The sequence below is a fragment of the Mus musculus genome, chromosome 2 (assembly GCF_000001635.26).
Source record: "Mus musculus strain C57BL/6J chromosome 2, GRCm38.p6 C57BL/6J".
Taxonomy (NCBI): Eukaryota; Metazoa; Chordata; class Mammalia; order Rodentia; family Muridae; genus Mus; species Mus musculus.
Window position 1 is genome coordinate 107294144 of NC_000068.7, and position 21751 is coordinate 107315894.

General features: G+C 37.9%; 1 protein-coding gene across 2 annotated transcripts in view; it reads left to right on the forward strand.

The window, feature by feature from the left end:
• Nucleotides 1-21751, forward strand: part of Kcna4 (potassium voltage-gated channel, shaker-related subfamily, member 4) — a 36216-nt gene that overhangs the window by 3555 nt on the left and 10910 nt on the right. Inside the window, exon 2 of one of the 2 annotated variants that reach the window (NM_021275.4) lies at nt 1-4361. In NM_021275.4, coding sequence (NP_067250.2) covers nt 780-2744 — 1965 coding nt within the window. In that variant the 5' untranslated portion in view covers nt 1-779 and the 3' untranslated portion in view covers nt 2745-4361. The other variant, XM_006498812.3, reaches the window with a different exon arrangement.

Genomic DNA, 21751 nt, shown 5'->3' on the forward strand with positions numbered 1-21751 from the left:
GTGAAGTGCTTCTTGTGAATGATTCTAGCCAAAGGATGCTCTTCATTTCCTGCTTTCTATGGAGACCTCAGTGTTGAGTTTGCCTCTGCTGGAACTGCGTCTACCACCTTCTCTACCTTCCAAGGTCTTTGCCTCTATCTACAACCTGGCATTGTCTGTGGGTCCATGAAGGCTTGGATGACCTTAGAGGGAAGGTCTGGGAGTCCACCCTCATAGACTAAGCAGCAATGGCTGGGCATATTTTAAGCCGCATTTTAACATGGGTCAAGCCATCAGTAGAAGGCAAGTGCTAAGACTAAAGACTTATTTGAATTTTATTTAAATTAGATGGACTGGGCCTTGGCCAATTTCCATGCAAGAAAAAGTATATTTCATTTTCTAGGCACAACTTCTGAGTGTCAGATACTTGCTGTCTTTGAGTCTTGTGGCGTCATCACCGGACAGCATCCCAGACAGACTTCCAGATTTGAACATCTACCCCCCAACACGTAGGTGTATGGGAGACCACATCATTTCATGACTTATGTTTGAGGAACACTAGGCTGTTGTCTAGACGAGGCAAGCTCTGGAAAGCAACGCCGAGTCTCTGAGAAGAGGGAGCATAGGCTGTGCTGATTTAAAAACAGAAAATGCAAAGTTGGACTGAAAATATCCCACGTCTTCTAAGCAATCTGCTTAAGGCTTCCAAACTTACCTTAATTTGGTAAGAAAATAAGCTGCCCTATTTTTCTTTCTTCTTCTCTTACAACTGGAAGCAGCCATTTCCCCAAACCACCACCATGGAAGTGGCGATGGTGAGTGCCGAGAGCTCAGGGTGCAACAGCCATATGCCTTATGGTTATGCAGCCCAGGCCAGGGCCCGAGAGCGGGAGAGACTCGCTCACTCCAGGGCAGCTGCAGCTGCTGCTGTCGCAGCTGCCACGGCTGCTGTCGAAGGCACTGGGGGTTCTGGTGGAGGCCCCCACCACCATCATCAGACACGTGGGGCCTACTCCTCCCATGATCCTCAAGGTAGCCGTGGAAGTAGAAGGAGGAGGCGTCAGCGAACTGAGAAGAAGAAACTCCACCACAGGCAGAGCAGTTTTCCTCATTGCTCAGACCTGATGCCCAGTGGCTCTGAAGAGAAGATCCTGAGGGAGCTAAGCGAGGAAGAGGAAGACGAGGAGGAGGAAGAGGAGGAGGAGGAGGAGGGAAGGTTTTACTATAGTGAAGAAGACCATGGGGATGGGTGTTCGTACACAGACCTGCTGCCACAGGATGATGGGGGTGGTGGCGGCTACAGTTCAGTCCGCTATAGTGACTGCTGTGAACGTGTGGTGATAAATGTGTCTGGTCTACGCTTCGAAACCCAAATGAAAACTTTGGCCCAGTTTCCAGAAACTCTGTTGGGAGACCCTGAGAAGAGGACTCAGTACTTCGACCCTTTGCGCAATGAGTATTTTTTTGATCGGAACCGACCCAGCTTTGATGCCATTTTGTATTATTACCAGTCAGGAGGCCGCCTGAAGAGACCAGTCAATGTCCCCTTTGATATCTTCACCGAGGAGGTGAAGTTCTATCAGTTGGGAGAGGAAGCCCTGCTCAAGTTCCGGGAGGATGAGGGCTTTGTGAGAGAAGAGGAGGACAGGGCTCTGCCAGAAAATGAATTTAAAAAACAGATTTGGCTTCTCTTTGAATATCCAGAGAGTTCTAGCCCTGCCAGGGGTATAGCCATTGTGTCTGTCCTGGTCATCTTAATCTCTATTGTCATATTTTGCCTGGAAACCTTGCCGGAGTTCAGGGATGATAGGGACCTTATTATGGCCCTCAGTGCAGGCGGGCACAGCAGATTGCTGAATGACACCTCGGCACCCCACCTGGAGAACTCAGGGCACACAATATTCAATGACCCTTTCTTCATCGTGGAGACAGTGTGTATTGTGTGGTTTTCCTTTGAGTTTGTGGTTCGATGCTTTGCTTGTCCCAGCCAAGCACTCTTCTTCAAAAACATCATGAACATCATTGATATCGTCTCCATTTTGCCTTACTTCATCACTCTGGGCACTGACCTGGCCCAACAGCAGGGGGGTGGCAATGGCCAGCAGCAGCAGGCCATGTCCTTTGCCATCCTTAGGATCATTCGTCTGGTCCGAGTATTCCGGATCTTCAAGCTCTCCAGACACTCCAAAGGCCTGCAGATCCTGGGCCACACCCTAAGAGCCAGCATGCGGGAACTGGGCCTTCTTATCTTTTTCCTCTTCATCGGGGTTATCCTCTTTTCCAGCGCTGTGTATTTTGCAGAGGCGGATGAACCCACTACCCATTTCCAAAGCATTCCAGATGCGTTTTGGTGGGCTGTGGTAACCATGACAACTGTGGGCTATGGGGACATGAAGCCCATCACAGTCGGGGGAAAGATTGTGGGGTCCCTGTGTGCCATTGCGGGTGTCTTAACCATTGCTTTGCCTGTGCCGGTGATTGTGTCTAACTTTAACTATTTCTACCACAGAGAGACTGAAAATGAAGAACAGACCCAGCTGACACAAAACGCAGTCAGTTGTCCATACCTACCTTCTAATTTGCTCAAGAAATTTCGGAGCTCCACTTCTTCTTCCCTGGGGGACAAGTCAGAGTATCTAGAGATGGAAGAAGGGGTCAAGGAATCATTATGTGGAAAGGAGGAGAAGTGTCAGGGAAAGGGAGATGAGAGCGAGACAGATAAAAACAACTGTTCTAATGCAAAGGCTGTGGAGACTGATGTGTGAATTGTTCTCTCCACCTGCCACTGTCCCCCCATCTCCAAATATATTCATACATAGAGAATGCAGTTATGAAAATGAGATATGCAAACGATTGCACTGCATACAGTAATATGCTGTTTAATGGTAATACATGGCATAATTGTGACTAAACGTGTATTGCATATCAAATAAATGATACATCTTGGAGAAGAGGGAGGCATTAAAAACAGCAGATCTATCTTTATATTTTTTAATAGAATGCAAGAATTTTGCACATAATGGGAAAAATGTTAATAGTAAAGGTGGTTCTGAGGAGAGTGAGTGTGTGTGTGTGAGAGAGCGAGAGAGTGTGTGTACCTGGGTATGTAAGTAAATTGTCAACACTGTTGGGAATTGTGCCGTGATGGAAAAAGTTGGCATTCTGAAGTATTTACTATGTAAGAACTAATGAATTTGAGCAGTCTTTTACCAGTGTTTTAATAACATCTCCTATGTCTTTGGATTCTGTAGTTGTTTTTTAGAAATTATAAGAATTACTGTGTAGAAAAAAGAGAAAGTAAATTATTTAATAGAATATAGGTCACAATTTAATCTTGGATTTAATTAAAGTTTATTTTTAACTGGAAATTAACTTTTGAAAAGGCTGCAGGGGCCTTTAGAAATTGATTATATTTTATTATTAATTTTGGGGAGATATAATAGCAAATGCCTAACATTCTGGAGGAAATGTAACAAGTTTTGTTCACAGGTCTTAAAACTGGATTTTTTTTTCTTTTGCACTACTTTCTATGCCGAAGCCCGAGAGAGACTTCATACTATGAATGTTTACTAATGCACCAATCAGTTCAATGACAATCATTGGAAGAATGGGTTCTTCGTCTCATTTATTGTTCTCTTCCTTTCGTGAGACTAATGGCCACACAAATAACAGCACATGATTCCTGCTTTAAAATCCGAACAACTCATCTACAAAGGGACTATGAAGTAACGTTCAGCAGCCGAATCTTTTGAAATTGGTTTGTTACGATGATGCTTCAGAAACCATACTATTTTCAATACTCTTCTGCCTTTTAAGTCCAGAATAATTTAACCAAAGTTATTGCATGCACAGAGAGAATTCTTGGAGAAATAAGGCACCCAGCAGCTACAGCAATTATGGCTTAAGATCTTTTTATTAAATATGCAACAAAATGCTAGATTTAAGTCCCTTTTGTGTATGTGTGTGTGTGTCTGTGTGTGTCTGTGTGTGCAGCTGCAAAAACAAAACAGAACACGAAATGTGGGGATTCGCCTCAAATGCTAAAGCACTCTGCTAAATCAGAGTTAGGGAAGAATGGTTTTAGAGCATTTGGTTTCCCAATGGTCATTGTAAATCATTATCATCTTTATCACAGGGGCTTCCTGAGGATTATACTTCCATTTACCTCACAATAGCTATTCTTGAGTTTGGAGTAGGAACAAGGAATGCACCACGAACAACTGTAGCACCATAAAATACAGCTCAGAACACTCAGTATAAACACATAGGAGGCATTACTAAACAATTCATTAAAACAAAACAAAATCTTCTTTATAAATGGTTGCCCTGAGCATTGGGAAGAAATCCCATGTCCACTATTTCAGTCCATAGCAAACGTGAACAAAAACAAACAAAAAAAGAAACACCCGCTCACCCTTTCTTGTCAGATTTTTCAAATGCTTTTGGTCCAGGAAATCACTGGATACATTTTACCTCTCCTTTAACAGTATTTGAAATGAAAAGAATTCTAGTAAATCAATATCTTTGTTCCTGTCTTTTCTCTACACTTTGCTAGAACTCCATCTGGAGATGGAAAGGCAGCAAGCAGTGGAGGTGCTTGAAGAACTTGGTGCCACCTTGTGATTAGGACTCCAGAGATAATATTCTGATTCTAATACATTGTATTGAGAAAAGTGTAGTGAGAGTCTGACAGGCATGGCCATAATCCCTTCACAATACTCACTGAAACGTGTTTACACCCCATTTTTTTTATGAGTAGAAAATCATTTTAAATTAGAGGAATAGGGAAACAGTAAGAGGGAAGCTTGGGAACCTGAAATGTCCAGTTTCATGCAAATACCTGATATGATAATTTCTCCAGTACAGCCCATTTATTTAGTATTTTGTGAAAATAACAGTAATTGTTTGTGATCAGGAGGAAAAATCATTCTGAATTTCTTTGCTCTTTGTTTCGTTGACATTTCCTTCCTAAATCAGAAAAGTTGTATTAAATTTATTTGATGATATAGGTATTAATAATTCTCAGACTACATTAGTTACAAACAATTAAGAGTCCCAGGGCTTCCCTGAACTCACAGAGTGGTTTGTTGTTGCTTGTTTGTTTGGAAACTGCTGGAATTCCTAGTCATGTGCTTTCATTCCAAATATTATTAGAATGTCATTCAAAGTGTGTTTTCCTCTATGCAAAATGCATTTATCTTAGAGTGTGTCTATTGATTCTACATTGAGAAGAAACTTCAAAGCCCCCTTGCCTTGAGTTTGGGCATTTCTGCATGAAGTACTTGTTCATGTGAAAGTTGGGTGTCCAGTACAGCTTTGAGTTAACAGTCAATTCCCAAGTTGAAGCTATTCAAAGTACTTTGGAACCCTTTGTGAAGATTTCCTACTGGGGAAAATGCTGCTGTATAAACTGATTTAGGAAACTGTATTTTCTTAGATGCCAATAAGTAGGTTTGAAATACATACAGGTTCACCATACAGGGAAGAAAAAAAGAAAGTGATCCCTATTCAAAATCAGGATGCTTGAGGACAGAGGTCCTTTTCAGATGTCATTAGATACATTCTTCTTTCTTGCAAATGGCTAAAAAAGGAAGCCGAGATGCCCAATGGTTATGGGGAAGTAAGGAGGGATATATAGGATATAAATGCCTTTTATTTCTGTGAAGGGGAGCCTATTTCTGGTAGGTGCCAGAGGAGTGACATCTAGTTCAGGGTATCATGAGAACTGGTGGTTAACTGTGGGTAGTCTATGTCATTTGATTCTTAGGGTTCATTATTTCTTTACTTTCATTTTAAAGTGAAAACTGGAATGTTGGTGGTACATTGTTATTCGGTTGCTTTCAGTAGCTAAATTCCACCATGGAGTTGATATGACTATTTTGCTTTAACTAAACAAACCAAACATCATCTGTGTAGCTTAGGTATTTTCTCTTAAGTAACAACAACATAATATTTGTAATCACTGTTAGATTAACTGAAAAAACAGGAGTTGGAGAATTTTAAAATATAACCCAAAATGAATGAATAGAATGTATTTTGAAGCTCTTTATTCTACAATCTTATAAAGGAAAGGGACTCAATTAGTACAGAATACCTCCTCTGTCTCCAGTTGAATAAGTACAGTGAAGGTTGGTAAGTAAATATTTTTATTTCTTGCTTTGTTGAAGAACAGTGTTGTCATAGTGTTCTGACCTATGCTGGGAACTCATGCTTGGACACATGTAGTAATTCTCAAATTCTTTTGCATTCCTTGTCAAGTTTATGTTACATAGGACCATTGAAGCTTTATAAAACAAAACAAAAACCCTTTTCATTAATCATGCATATGTTTAAATAGAACCCAGACTATGAATAAGATATAACAAAAGAAAATATACAGAGTTAACAGATACATTGTTCTAGTTCTTAAAAAGTCATTATTAATTAATAGAAATAATTTTCTTCTGATTTAAATAATAGTGGCTCCCTGCTTTTCAAAACAATCAGAAATGGTCTTGTCCATTGCTAGTTTACAGGGTAGTGGTTATCTATCATATTAATATTATTACTAAGTAAACTGGAAATATATGTAGGTTTTCTTTCTTTTTTTTTTTTTTCAGTGCTCCCGTGGTGATGTGCTCATGTGCTCCATGCCTAGTGTAACATCCCTTTTTGTGTCTTTTTTGTTTTATTGATGCAGTTTAGAATGGTTATGGGCTGTCATTCAGTGACAAAAGTGCCTGTTCCAGGAAATCTTCTTGACCCAAAAGTCATTCTGCATTCTGCAAGGGACATTTGATGTGGACAAAAGGTACCTCTTGGCTTTCCTGCTGAAAAGAAACTTGATTCTAAGTATAGAAATTTCCAGACCAATGTAACTTTCCCAGGTTAGACCATGATTTTGCTTTCTAATAATGAGATCTGAATTCCTATTTGAAAGAAGGTTGATGGAGTAGTTTTTGTTCAAGATCAAAGGAGCTAAAGCTATTTTTTGCAGTAAATGGGAATATGCACTTCTAAAAAGTAAATTAAGATTAGGACTTGTGATAGGAATTTTATTTCTGGCTTCGTTGTCTGTTTCCATAGCAGTCCTGATTCCTCACAGTATCTTCTTCATAAAAGTATGCTAATATGTATCAGGCCATCTGGCCCAATTTGAGGTTCAGAAAATTCAATCATTTTGGGGGGAAGGTAGAAAGATAAAACCCAGCCATGACTTGGTTGCTTTGAAGAACATACCACATGTTCATCAGCTGAGGCTCTAAGGGAGACTCAAGCACTCTCCATTCAGGCTTTAGAATCAGAGTTGATTTAGAAGACCAATTCAGTGATCCTGAATGCCGCCTTATCACTGCTGGAAACTGTTCTCTAATGACTGAGCCATAGTGGGAATGACCTAAGCTTTAGTTTGAATTCATTTGCTGTTTGTTACTGGAGTTCTGAAATGTGAATTTGTGTACGGTCACCAGCATCTAAACAACTTTGGTATTTGATCCAGAATAGTTAATTAACCCTGGCTTTCTGATCTGGGAATGATCTATTTTGCAGATTACTCAAAGTTGGTTTTTTTTTTTTCCCCTTGGCTTGCCTTTACCCAAGCTCTGGATTCAATTTCCTAGAGATACATAGACATTTTGTGAAAATGCAAAACCATAATATAGTGATAGAGTATGCAGATCTGAACATAGTGTCACGTGCCTTGAATCTTAGCACTTGAGAAGCTGAGGCAGGGAGATCACCAGTTCAGGACCAACCTGAGCGACATGAGGGGTTTCAGAGATACATATCAAAACCAAAACACAGTGTTAACAACAACAACAACAACAACAACAACAACAACAACAACAGCGGCAGCACCAAAAATTAGAAAAATAAGCAAACTTTAATTGTGTGGCTAAGTCTGGTGAGCCAGTGCAGGAAATTACTCAGGGTTAAATATGAAATACACAGAGCGGTTTTGTCACAGTTCCTGTGGTTTTCTGAGATAATGAGGTGGTGACTGTCACAGAGGTTGGTGGAAAACAGAAGCTATTGGCAGATCAAATATGCAGGTTAGTGTTCTCTGAAATGTTAGGTGACGTGTCGGCAGTATTATTAACAGTCCTCTAGGAAAACCAAATACTTATAGAAGATGGTCTCCCCTCTTCTAGATATGTGTAAATGTGCTTGATTTAAAATTTTTCCATGTCCCAAGAGAGCAAACACATTTCTGTCCCCAAGTTCTCGAGTTGCTGCTTACTGAGGATCCTGTCACTTTTATAAGCAGTCAAAGCAGTCATACAAGTCTGCGAGTATCAAGGAAATCTGCGCCAATGAGTTTTATTTGTTTGAGAATCATCATCTTCCCATATCAAACATTTATAAGTTACATGTATTATGCATTTCTTTTTCTGCCTTTATTAGGACAAAATATGTTTAAGCAAATGAACAGTTTGAGGTATGGCAAAAAGACAATCTGAAGGGAAATGATGCAGTTTTCTATTAGTAGGAAAATATGTATTGTGAAAACATGATGATATTATTTGAGTACTGAAAAAAATCTTTCTTAAGCTTTGGGTTGGATTTTGTGTCTTAAACCTGCAATGACATTAGGATTACCCTCTGAGGAGGTCTGTGGGGTCTAGACACATGGCATGTCAGTCTTAGGAAAAAAAATAAAAGCTTGGTTTTTTATGAGACATTTAAAATGTTTATTTTTGTGCACATCCTTTCCATTCCATAAAAGATGTATATGGAAGGAAAGGAACTGTGGATCTACCTAGAATTTTCTAGAATTAGTCTTACCTAAAACTATTATCCGTCTGTGCTGTTTCTTCTGTCTGTGGCTTGACATATCTCCTCAATTGTCTCAGCTTTAATTATAGCATTAAAAAGCTTTATATTATTGTTTCTGGAACATGTCCCAAACCTCTCATAGTCTCTGAAGGCATTCACGTAAAATAGTTGAATAATATGGGCTCTTTTACAAGACCAGGTGGCAATGATCTGAACCCTTGCTCAGTCATGATAAGGACCATATTAGGTAGCTTGAAGATGCATGTTGTTCTATTTATAAACTGAATATGCTGGCACTTGAATGGATTGGTGATTTCCCCAAAGAACCCTCATGGCGTTGATAGCACCTGAGTGAGTCTTTCTTTTCCTTCTCAATGGTAGGGATCATGATCCAAATGAGGCTTTCAGTTACTATCAGGCAGAATAGAAAATAATTAATGAGGCTGTCTCTGGATTGAAGTCTGTGAAGAGGTTACAGACTCCCTAGGGAATGCCTTTGGACTAAGCTTTATTTGTATATTTACTTGCCATTTCTGCTTGAAGCCAAATTTTAATATTTTAAAAATATTTTATTAATTATTGAGAATTCCATACTTTGTATTTTGATCATATTTCTTCCTCTTCTATCTCTTTCTGGATGTATCCCCCATTCCATACTGCCCAATTTGTGTCCACACTAAAAAATAAAATAAAGACAAGTAGTGTTACCTATCTATCTATTCTTGGCTATATGTCACTCACTGGAATGTGTTTGGTCTACCAGGAGCAGCCCTTAAAGAAACTCACTGTTCTCCCACAAGTTTTAAATTGAAGGTTGATTGTTTTAATAATAAACTGAAGTTTGGGAAAGTAGCTAGAGATTCTAAGCCTCACCCTACCTTACTAACTTCAGGCCTATGTCTAGCTAGTTATTTTAAGAAATTAATATATTTAGACATTACAATCTATAATTTGAACTGTTTATTTGGATTGAGACTTAGGCTAGAAATAGTGACTTATTTATTCATTCTTTCTGAGACTATAATGCAATCCCTCTCTAGTTTTGTACCCCCATTCCTTGATTTTTCAATATTTTATTTAAATTGGTAGATTTGGTCTTAAGCATTTTCTCTTTCTAACAAATTAAAAGGCACTTAGGTGTAGATAGATTGATGGCAGGCACCTTCTTTTGTAATATTTGGTTTTGGTCAATTTTTAAGCTGACTAGAGTAACTATGAAGTACAACACAAGTTGGGCCCCTGTGCACTGTATCATAATGTACCGATACTATTGGAATATTGGGGTACCTTTTCCTTCTGAGTATCTATAAGTGACTTTAGAGTTCTAGATCAGTTTCTTTCAGAATAGAATCAAGATCTAAGACCAGAGCCAATTGGGAGACAGGTGGAGTAGGAGGCAGGTGGGCAAGGAGCAAGGAGTGCTGTGTAAATGAAGTCATCAGTTTGTTGGAAGGATTAGCTGGGTCAGTCTAAAAGCAGCTGCTTTTCTAATGCTAATTATAATTCTTTTGCAAACACTAGGTATCCAGAACAGTGGACTCATCTAGGCATATGGATAAGCATGTCCCACTGTTACAATTCTCTGATTTCTGTCTCCCAAGACACTTGCAAAAGCTACACCTTCAGCTGCAGAATAAGGATAAACCGGACTAAGTCTTATTGAGGATAAAACTCACTTTTCCCTTCTGCCAAGGGGATTGTCACATCTTTAACTGATTGACACTTGGGCACTGGTTGTGCACAGAAACTGAGCTAAGTGGCAAACTCAGAAGCCGTGGGAATAAACATCACTAAGGCAGAGCTCTGGAATATGTTTATACTGGTTATTGCTTGTGTGTAATACTTAGAGGAATGGAGAAATCATAAAATTTGTGCAACCTAATTAGAACTCTGGTATCATATGTTCCTTGCTGGTTTAGCTGTTGCAGGGACTGCTTTTTATCCACACAGAGAAGAGGTGTCATTTCACTACCAGAATCTGCAGATTTCACAGGCTCCCAGGCAGTGTGAGAAAGAAAGGGTTAGATTAGATAGATAAGCATAAAGCAACATACAGTATCTCAAGGTGTGAGTCACCGTGCGATGCCAGACTATTTTTATTCTCTTGAGAGATCGAGAGGGATCTTTAGATAGGAGTAGCTCTCTTTAGGAATTGCCATTTCCTCCTTGTACATCCATGGTGCCACTCTTAGGGATTAGTCCTATGTCACAGGACTTAAATCCTACCTTCATTGCTAAAACATGCTGACAATCACATGCTGGAAGCAGTTTTTTTTTCCTTATGTCAGTTTTGAAAAGTCTTAGTTGCATTATAACCTTTGCAAGAGAGATTTAAAAAATCATCTGACTCTAAAGTATTTGTGTTGCTTCCCTGAAGGAGGTTGGCAGTGAGTATTGGTGTAAGATTCTAATATATGCTTAAACAGAAGAAAAAGTAAAGTATGCAGAGATGTCCTTTTGGTTTGCTTTTCAATCATGCACTTGGTTGCTAAGCATTTTTTAAGGTTGAAGAGACAGATAAAGAAAATACTTGGCTCCCCTACCTTTCCAGGACCCCACTTTTGGTCACACATCATTACTTCCCACCCCTACCCCCCCCACCCCCCCCAGAATACAATAGGAAGCCTATTGCCATCTCTGTTCACACATTTCTTAGCAGGAGCTATTTGTGTGTGCTTTAAGTAGATGTCTTGGTATTTTATAAATCAGGTCATAGCAGAGCATATCTAGACAGCTCCCACTGTCACCTGCATCGTGGGTCTGTTCTGTCCCATTATTATGCCAGCTCTTCTCTGCCCATTACTGAACAGCTGGGGTTTTTGAAACAGCTGGATGATTAGATTATTTTCCCCTCTATTTTTCACCCAGATGCTTTATTACTGTGTAGAAACAATGCTGTTGTGGAACGATGTGAAAACAATAATAATAACAACAAAATCTGTTCTGATGTACTTGTTATTAGATATTGAGTCACAATTAAAAGGAAGTTCTGATGTCTATTGCTTTAGAAACATGTTGTGCAGTTATGTAAGCCTCATTTTGATTCCTAGACAAAGATGTTGATTTACCAACCCCCTATTTGTTTGTTTGTTTGTTTATTCACTTTACATCCTGTTGGTGCCCCACATCCCTCCTCATACAATCTCTCCTCCTTACTCCCTCTCCTTCTCCTCTGATCGGGTGGAGTTTTCTCTGGGTATGATGTGCCCCAACTCTGGCACATCAAGTCTCTGAAGGAGTACGATAGTCCCATCCCTTTAAATACTTTTTATGTTATACCCGAGGCTACTAAAACGCTGCCTTGACTGCTACATTGATTTGCTTAAGGGAATATGTTTATACACAAGGAGGCAGCACCTGGAATTTCCACTCAGCACTAACAAGAGGAGCTGACAGCAGGCAAGCTATAGTCCTCTCTCACTCTGTCTATTTTTAGGTTGGTCCCTTTGTGACTGACTTCAACCCTGATTGGGAAGCTTGAAATTCTAAAACAACGATGTGCTCTATTATGAAGATTTTCAGACTTATGCCACTGTATGGTAGAGACAAATTTAATTCTGATGTTGTTTATTGGTATTCTACCCAGGCTAAAATTTGGAGAAAAAGCCATGTACAGACTTCTCCTTTTCTGTTTTTTTTTTTTTTTTTTTTTTGATAGATGTTCCTTATGTGCAGGCTGGGCTACGTAAAATGCACTGAATCTTCAGAAAATCACATCTAGGTGTACGGATTTTGGTAATATGGGAAAATCATATTTATAAAAACAGAACAGAACAAAACAAAACAAAACAAAAAATTTTTACCCATTTTTTTTTCCTATGCTGTCCTCCCTCTCTACCTATATGTGTGCCAGGGTCTCATTTCTTCTTGGAGTTTGAATTTCCAGGCTATCATGTTAAAATGACACTTTTAAAAATCATGTTTTGTTTCCAGATTTTTTTTAATCATCCGAATCAATAATGTAGTAAATAGTCCTAATTCCAAGCTGACATAGCTGACTCTTAGTTTAATTTGGTTAAAGCTGTGATAATAGTCAGTGTTTTCAAATAGTGGTAGTGGTTTTGTGAAAAGTATTTTTACCTTTCAATCCACAGAATTTATCTTTCCTTAATTTAGTAATTTATGAATAAATTACAATGAGAGAAGTGTATGGGTGGATGATGGTAGAAGATAGGTAGGTAGGGAGACAGAAAGAAAGAGGGGTAGATAGACAGGTAGACAGTTAGAAAGATAGATGAACAGGTGTGCAAAAACTAAAGGAGCCTTAATAGAAATCAGAACTATCAGAAGCATGTTTTGATAAACAAAATGATATTTACAAAAAAATCTCTTAAGTAACATTTATGATATTATCATTTTTCAAGTCTCATAAAGGTATTTTCTTTTAATAAATAACTGATAATGCTTCCATAAATTCTGACCTAAATAAGGGCACAGATTTCTTTCTTAAATACAAAAAGGGTTGAGTGTTTGTTTGTTAGTTTGTTTTGGGTAGCTATTCCTACTAGGTAAGAAACTTGCAGCTGGCCAAGTGAGAGAATTTGAGGGAAATTTTAGTAGAGTTTCCTGGAGGCTTTATTCTGCATTGATAAGATATAACTGGCATTTGCTCAGATTTCCATTTGGTTCCAAGACACTGTCTTGTTAGCTTGCAGAAATTCCATATACCTCTCTCACTCTTCTAGAAAGCAGGGCATGTCCCTCACTCCTACAGTCTCTTTTTGGAACAGAAAGTTGATGGGCATGCTATGCTGTTTTCTTGAAGGTTACAGCTATAGGGTAAGCTTGTAATATCTTCCCAGTGTCCTGTGGGACATAGCTTAGACCAGGCTAAGTTACAGGGCATTGTGCAAACTTCCTGACCCCAATGAAAATCCCATTTTTTTTTTCCTTTGGAGAAAAAGAGCCTATATCTTCAGGACACTCTCTCATGCTATACCCTTGGTGGCCATCATTTCTAATTGTTTCCTAATTCTAGACCTGGTCATGGCTGACTATGGTGGTGAATCTTCATCTAATGAAGCTCTCTCTTAAAGTAATCTCATTCCCTTTAAACCTCCATTTAAGTGTTCTCATCTCTGGATCTTCTGTCTTGGAAATAAGGCTTCCAATATTGAGATGCAACTGTGATGGCATCTTCAGGTCTCTCCTGCTATCATTACTCTAAGAACCATCTACTTACTCTTCTATGAAGTGTGCCTCAGAGTACCTTGTTTGTTTTCTCAGTATCTCAGAACTTACATTAAAGTTCCTGGTTTGAATCTTCACCCAAGCCAAACAAACATTATCTTTAATTGAAGTTGCTCTTAAAGCCAAAACACTTGGTCATGTCAGGAAATATAAATAAATAAATAAATAAATAAATAAATAAATAAATAAATCAAAGCCAAGTGAATTGAATTGCTTGTTCTTGTGGAGCATCAGTTCAATTCTGCTTCATTCAAGCCATTAGAATCAAATGCATCTAGCTTCTAGCTATTGTACTGGAGAAATACTCTTAACTTTAAAAAAAACATCATTTTCTGGTAGTTCTTGGCTTTTTTTTTTAGGAAATAGAAACTACTTGTGCCTTTGAAATATGATATACTGTTTATTAGATGCAAAATCTTGAAAGTAAGATATTTTTCTACATTATTTTTGTGAAACTATCTGAAGTATCTGTAGACTTGAGAATGTTTGTTGTCCTAAATTAGTCAGCACGCCATTAATATTTGAGGCTATTTAGACAGTTGACTTGCTTGTTAATACATTATAAAGGAGGAAATGAGTTAGACATTCTTCTTAATATTGTAAATTAGAGATAGGTGGGCATCTAAGTATTTACAGCTTCTGAAACACAATGAACGTAACAACTGCTGGTATGTTCTTTTAAAGAAGCACTTTAGAAGAAAGCAAATGCATTTAAGATGCATCTTCACCTAACCAGAGAGTGGAATTTGGAATTGTATATTTACATTAAGTAGATTACATTTCTTATCTAGTAAATCACTTTGTATCATACAACAGTCTAGTGCTTGGGGAAATACTTTGAAGCCTACAAATTGCATGTGAATGACTACAGAAAAAACTTTGACAACTTGAATGTTTGCCTCCCTGGCTGTTACACTTTCAGAAGAAAACGCCTCCTCGTGAATGCATTTGAATACACATGTATAAGCCTAATTGCTTTTAACTTTTATTTTGGATTTTGACTTTATAAATTGATTATAGTTTTTACCATTTTTTTCTGGAATCAAATGGATGGATTTTATGACACCAGATAACTATTAATTAACATTGATTACCAATAATTGCTTAATTATTAATAGAAGTATTAAGCTTTATACTTAAAACAGAGGAATTTTTTTTCAATTTACCCTTAGAGAAATTGATATCACAGTCATTTCTGTTCCTACTAGCCATTTAGAATGAATTTTCATCAGTCATGCTTCTCTCTTCCGTAATATTTTTTGAACATGTGATTTTACTAAGTACTGTGTCTATTTCAGCTTAGTCATGCTACCTATAAAAACTGGACCATTCGCCATGAAGAAGTAAACCTTGTGCTCTTCATAGAACAGTAGTAAAATCATCCCACGATGAAACTCTGGCCATAAGGATGGCTTCAAAGCACAAACTCAAGATCAGTGTCCTAGGCAACTCTCAGACATTTAATGGAAAGTCCTATGAAATCAACTGACTCAGTCTTATTAAAGATCTCACATGTTCTTAGTAGGTTCAATGTTGCCCTAGCACTGATCCCTCAGGTCATTTGAGCTGTCAAATGTTAGTTTTTAGCAAATGATCAAATAAATAACTGGGGAATCAGTAGAGAGGGCTTATTATTAAATAAAATAGCATTTTGTCTTAATTTATATATTGATAGTACTTCTTTAAATAAATCAGAATTATAGGTATTTCTTGGTTTCTCAACAATGGATAGCAGGGACAAAAGGTTGAAATCTAGATTAGTCATCAATACTTAGTTTGTCTTTGTATATTTGAATGAGTGATGAAAACCCAAACCTGCTACATTATAGTTTCATCACATTGCAACAATTTGTTATTTCCTATGGATGCTTGGAGGAAAACCAGCTAAGAGTCACCTTAGGCCCAACATGGCCGCAAGTTTTCATCACCCAACTCTACTAAGACAATGGACATGTTTGTGTTCAAGCAAACAAACCAACAAAAAGCAAAACCGTTTCAGATACTCAGAAGAGGGAGTGCTTAGGATTTTCCATATACTATAGCCATAGAGGGTTTTGGTGGAAACACACACACACACACACACACACACACACACACGCACGCGCGCGCGCGTGTGTGTATATATATGTATATATATTTGAATGTAAATGAATAAAATGAATAATATGTGCTTGTTATTTCTATGCCATTTTTTAAAAGAAGAGGCCAATCAACTATTGTGAAAGTACCTACATTTGCATTTAGATTAGAGGAGGCTAAATGCCATATTTCCCCTGACTTCTGCTACTTAGTAATATGGGAGATCCAAAGGGATGTGATGTGCTCTATCTGGTTTAACAATTTATGGTGTTTTGGGATTGGAGAGATGGCTCAATAGGCAAAGAGCTTGCCACCAAAGAGTGAGAACCTGCATTGAGATCTTCAGTACCCACATAAAGCCAATATGGTAGCACTGGCCTGTGCCATGTAGTTTCTACAACACTGCTTTAAATTTCCGGTGGTCTGCACTACCAGCCACTGACCTGGTTCCCTCAGATCCGAGGATGAAACACACACACACACACACACACACAGACACACACACACACACACACACACACACACACAAGCTTGCTTATTTATTTATTTATTTATTTATTTATGCTTTTTAGCTCAATGGCTGGGAACATCTAAGCCTCCTGTGGCTAACATGCACTTACCTTCACTTTCACCAGCTCAACACCTCTAAATCTTCCTGTGGCTAACATGCACTTACCTTCACTTTCACCAGCTCAACACCTCTAAATCTTCCCTCAGCTTAGTTGCTCAGTTACCTTTAGTTCTAGCTCAACATCCCTAAATCTGTCCTCAACTTAGTTGCCCAGTTTCCTAAATTTGCCCTCAACTTAGTTGTGTTTGTAATCTCCTGCCTGTTACCTCAGGCCTAGTTGGGGAAGTGGCCAAGAGCTACTCCATCTGAGATCTCACATGACTGGTGGCTCTCTCTCCCTCCAAAGCATGGCAAATCTTTCCTCTTCTAGCCTGTCGGTGGGAACCTGCAAGTCTTGCCTTCTGCCTAGCCATTGGCCGCTGGCATCTTTATTGATATATCAAGAACCAATTGGGAAACATAACCTTCAGTGTTCCCACACAGATTCTTGATCAAAGCATCAGATTTACCAACCCCCACACTAGCCTGTAATCTTGGAGCTTCTACGGCAAGATAGGATATGGAGACAGGAGACTCCCCACAGGTTGTGGGCCAGCTACCTTGACAATGTAGCAGTGAACAAGAAACCCTGTGAATACCAAGTTGAAAGGAATGGCACACTAAGGTTATCTTTGACCTCCACACAAATACACACACACACACACACACACACACACACACACACACACACACACACACACACACACACATTCTTGGAGGATTTAGCTTGTGCCTTTATATTGAGAAGGTTGAAGACATTATTTGCTCATTGCTTTTTGAATGCTACACATTCAATTCCATGTATTTTTAAAGAGTGTTATTGAAGTATGTTTATCTTATGACAGTAATATAGTAATATAGGCTAATATAATGACCCCAAGTAACTATGATGGCATGTAGTGAAAATGAAAGCCACAGTTATTGTAATAAAAACCTTAGGAGTTATTTCAATAACTGGTTTACTATAATAATATAACTACATTTTGTTTTTAATATATAAAACAGATCAGAGGGATAAAGCGTTTGTAAGAAGCCTCTTTTCAGCTCCCCTTTTTCTACATATCTTTATCCTACCTCATAGCAATTGCCATTTGTTTATCATCTAAATTGCCTTTATCCCTGGATGTAGATCACTACCATTTATTTTTACTATTGCTACATAGTTTAATTTTTATCTTATTGGTAAGATTTTTTTCACCTTTACAAAATTTTATTCATTCACTGTGCATAGTTTTTCTTGGTTATTCCAACATAATGTATATTTCTTAACTTCAACTACTTTTTAAATAAACGGATATGTGATAATTATTTTCACATATCCATTGATAGTTTTTAGGCCTCTTTTTATTCTTACTTCCAAGAGAAAGTTGATCACTGGTAAATAAAAGGATTTTAATTTCTCTGAGATTGCCTTTTCCACAATAGGATGTAGCATACTAATAATGAATCTAGTACAGCAAGAACCAACTTTGGGAAATCATTTGCTGTTCTCCTGAGCTCAGCAGCATGAATCATTTAAATATTATCAATAACAGAATGAATGACTGTGTGTTGACCTCAGCTTTGCCTATTCATAGAGTAAATTGCTCTGGAATGACAAATGTTGCTTGAGCAGCTGAAGGCAAGGCAAATTTGTTTCTAATAGTTCCCCCTCCTCTTGTTAGTGGTCTCCTATTCCTTCTCATTTATGTCATGGAGAGCAGGTTAATTCTAGGTCCATTTTCTCAGTCTGGCTGGAGATGCTCCTTTCTGTTGCCTTGTCTCTTTTAGCTCCACCACATCATCACTTAGGCCTTTTACTCAGTTTCAAGACAGAAAGTGTTCTCAGACACCAGCGATCTGCATGTCTCTGAGAAGATTCATAGGAAGGTCCCTGGCAGAGGATTTTATACTTGAACACAGGTTTTATTTCCATTTTCTCCTCTCCCCTCTGCTCCCCCTTGCTCCTTTTCCTCATATTTGCCATAAAGGATTATCTAACTTTTCACTGAATTGGTGTGTTACTGCTAAGGAATTAATGTGTCTCTCCTGCTTGTGTCCATGTGCCAGCACATTAGCACTGGAAGACTGAAGCCCATGTCCTGGTTAAGAGAGTCAAGTTGCACAGACCCCGAGTTTTAAGGAGACAAATGCTATGCTTGTACTGTACTCTGGAAACAGAACAGTTTATTCTGGAATGAACTCATGCCCTTGAAGAATAGTCTGTCTGTCTAATTTCATGAGTATGACATTGTAACAACATACTCTTAGGTCCCCTATCCCCATGGCCATTGTTTTTAAATTCTTTTCCTGAATCTTGGAAGGGATTTGAAGGACCCTGGAACATCTTTTCAAATGTTTCTCATTTTAACCTTTCAGCCCCTCATTCCTTATTATGTTTTTATTATCTACTCATCTTGTTGATGACCAATTTTGGAAGAATTGACTTAAAACTGGTCCCAATCATTCTTTTTTATTACAGAGACATTGTTGAAAGAAAAATGCAATTTTTTTTAAAAAAAATTGGAACCAACTTATATTATCCTATATTTTCTATTTTTTCTAAGTGAACCTAGTCAGAGAGGACTTAACATCCTCAGTCATACTTAAGTGTTTTCAGGGTCCAGTCACTTCTGTGAAGAGGCAATAAAGCCAAGAGCTACTTTACAGTTTCTAAAATAAGCAAATAAGGAAACTAGAACACATTAATATGCAAAATTAGGTAGACACATTATGAAAATGCTTCGGGGTTTCAAGCCTCATTCGGTGTGTTTGGAATTGACTTTTTCAAGCTGTAATAGCTCTGCCACTGGGTAGACAGATCAGTAGTCAAAAGATGCTATGGTACCCACCAAATCTTCAGTATCTTGGAACAATCCCTTGTATCCTTTCAAGATCCATGAATTCAATGTAAATTCCTGAGCCATGGATGAATGCCAAAACTCAGTTTCAGTGCTGAGGCTATATCATTGGTTATATGAGACTAGTCTTCAATTTATGAGACTAGCAGTTCTAGAGTTTAACTTTTTATTATTTCTCTTTCCTATTTATATTTCAGAAATCAACTTTGGATATAACCTAGATTTCTTTCTTTCTTTTTACTAGATAGACCTCCATCCATACAAATTAATTCTGCACCTGATGAAACCAATTTGCATTAATAACAGCATAAATCCCAGTTCAGATTGTTAAAGGTTTTCAATGTAAGTTAGATTATCACATGCATCAGTTGTTTTTTTTCCAAGTTTCAACCCACTTTAGAGTGTAGTGATTTTTGTGTGTTGGCAGTTTGGCTCAGTTCCCTTGGCTGGTTCTTTTGAGATCATCAGAACTCTTATATGTGTCTATATGTCTATATGTGTCAGTGAGTGGGTATACTCTTGGCTGACTCTCTCCAAACTGCCTCAACCAAATGTCTGAGAAGTCAGCCATCTTCAAAATCCAGTGTGATAGCCTGGGCTTCACATGGGGCTGAGCTTAGAAGCAGTTAGATAGGATAAACATGATGGGTGGACTTCTCAAACATCTTTCTGTATTTTGTTTGTTTTTCTATTAATGCTTTAATGAGCTAACAAGCCACATGGCCGATTGTAGATTCTGGAAGTTTAGACAGCCTTTACTGTTTGATGACAGAAATATGAACTATTAGTGCCCTTTTCTTTAGTTCTTAACAGCTTATTCCCATATCTTTTTCATGAAGAATTTTTCCCATAAGAAATACTATAGATAAATTGTCCCTTGACATAGAAGTGATGCATAGAAAAAAAATGTTCATCTTCGTCTATCCCCACAGCTCTTTGCCCTTGAGCTTTAATATATTTATAGTTTCTAGATTATATGTGTTTTGGGATATAATATTTCATAAAAATGTATTTTAAAATTATCTTCATCTATATTAGGTCTCATTTCTTACACTTATTTTTGAGTTGAGCAAATTATAAGCTTTGAGACATTTAGGATTCATGTGTGTTTTGGCAACCTTTCTTAGTCTAGAGACATACTTGTAGTGGTATTGCCTAAACTTCAGGTTACCCTGACTACACAAGAATTTCACAGTAAGCATGTTTATATATTTGTTACATATGCTTGTGAGTCATTGTGGCTTCTTGTAGTTGTTGAAGAACAATTATTAGAATATAATAAATATTTGTATTAATAAATCTCTGGCACCTCTTTGTGCCTTGGATTTAAACTGAAAATGTTGCTCTCTTCTGTGAACTTAATGTTTATTTTCTGAGATGTCTGGTTAGAAAATACAAGTTCAACTTTGGTTCTATCTTCTCTCATGTGGAAAATGTGATTACTATTACTCAGTGAATGTCAATAGCCTCATCTTCTGCCCATGTACCATTGAATTGGGAGATGGTACATTGTGCTAGATAGTTCAGAGCTGCCTATTAAGTACAGTACCCATTTTGTAGTACAGTTTTAGATGATTTTAGATATGTACCCTTGCTTATTACTGTCATCAATAATAGTTCTGTTTAAATTCTGTGTACCTATCTAGTCATAGTGGTTACAAATGTGTTTTACTCTTTGGATGAAATGATGAGAGAGGGTTTTTTTTTTGTTTGTTTGTTTGTTTTGTTTTTTGGGTTTTTTTTTTTTTTTACTTTTTAAAGATCTATTTATTTTATGTATGTGAGTATACTGTTGCTCTCTTTAGACACACCAGAAGAGGGCATCAGATCTCATTACAAATGTCTGTGAACCACCATGTGGTTGGTTGCTGGGAATTGAACTCAGGACCTCTGGAGAACAGTCAGTGATTTTTAACCTCTGACCATTTCTCCAGCTTTCGAGAGTTTTCTGATGTGCATGTAATGTAACAATGAGAGTTAGCTTACTTCTCTTCTTCCATGTGAGATACATACATATATGTGTGGGTCTCTGTGTGTGTTTCCTAATATAGGGGTAGCAAGTTCTTAACTAATTTTTCAGAGCTCTTGAAAGAGTAATTGCTGAAGAAGATAAATTTATTTATTTATTTATTTTAAAACCTCATCTGTACCTATCCTCATATAATAATAGCTACTTAATTATCTGTCCTGCTTCGCTTGGGTAGATACTTGTGCACTTGTCTTCTTTGCTTCCCACAGTTTTAAATAGTTTGTTCTTGCTCATAAATGATGTTGCCTGCTTCCTTTGTCATATTTCATT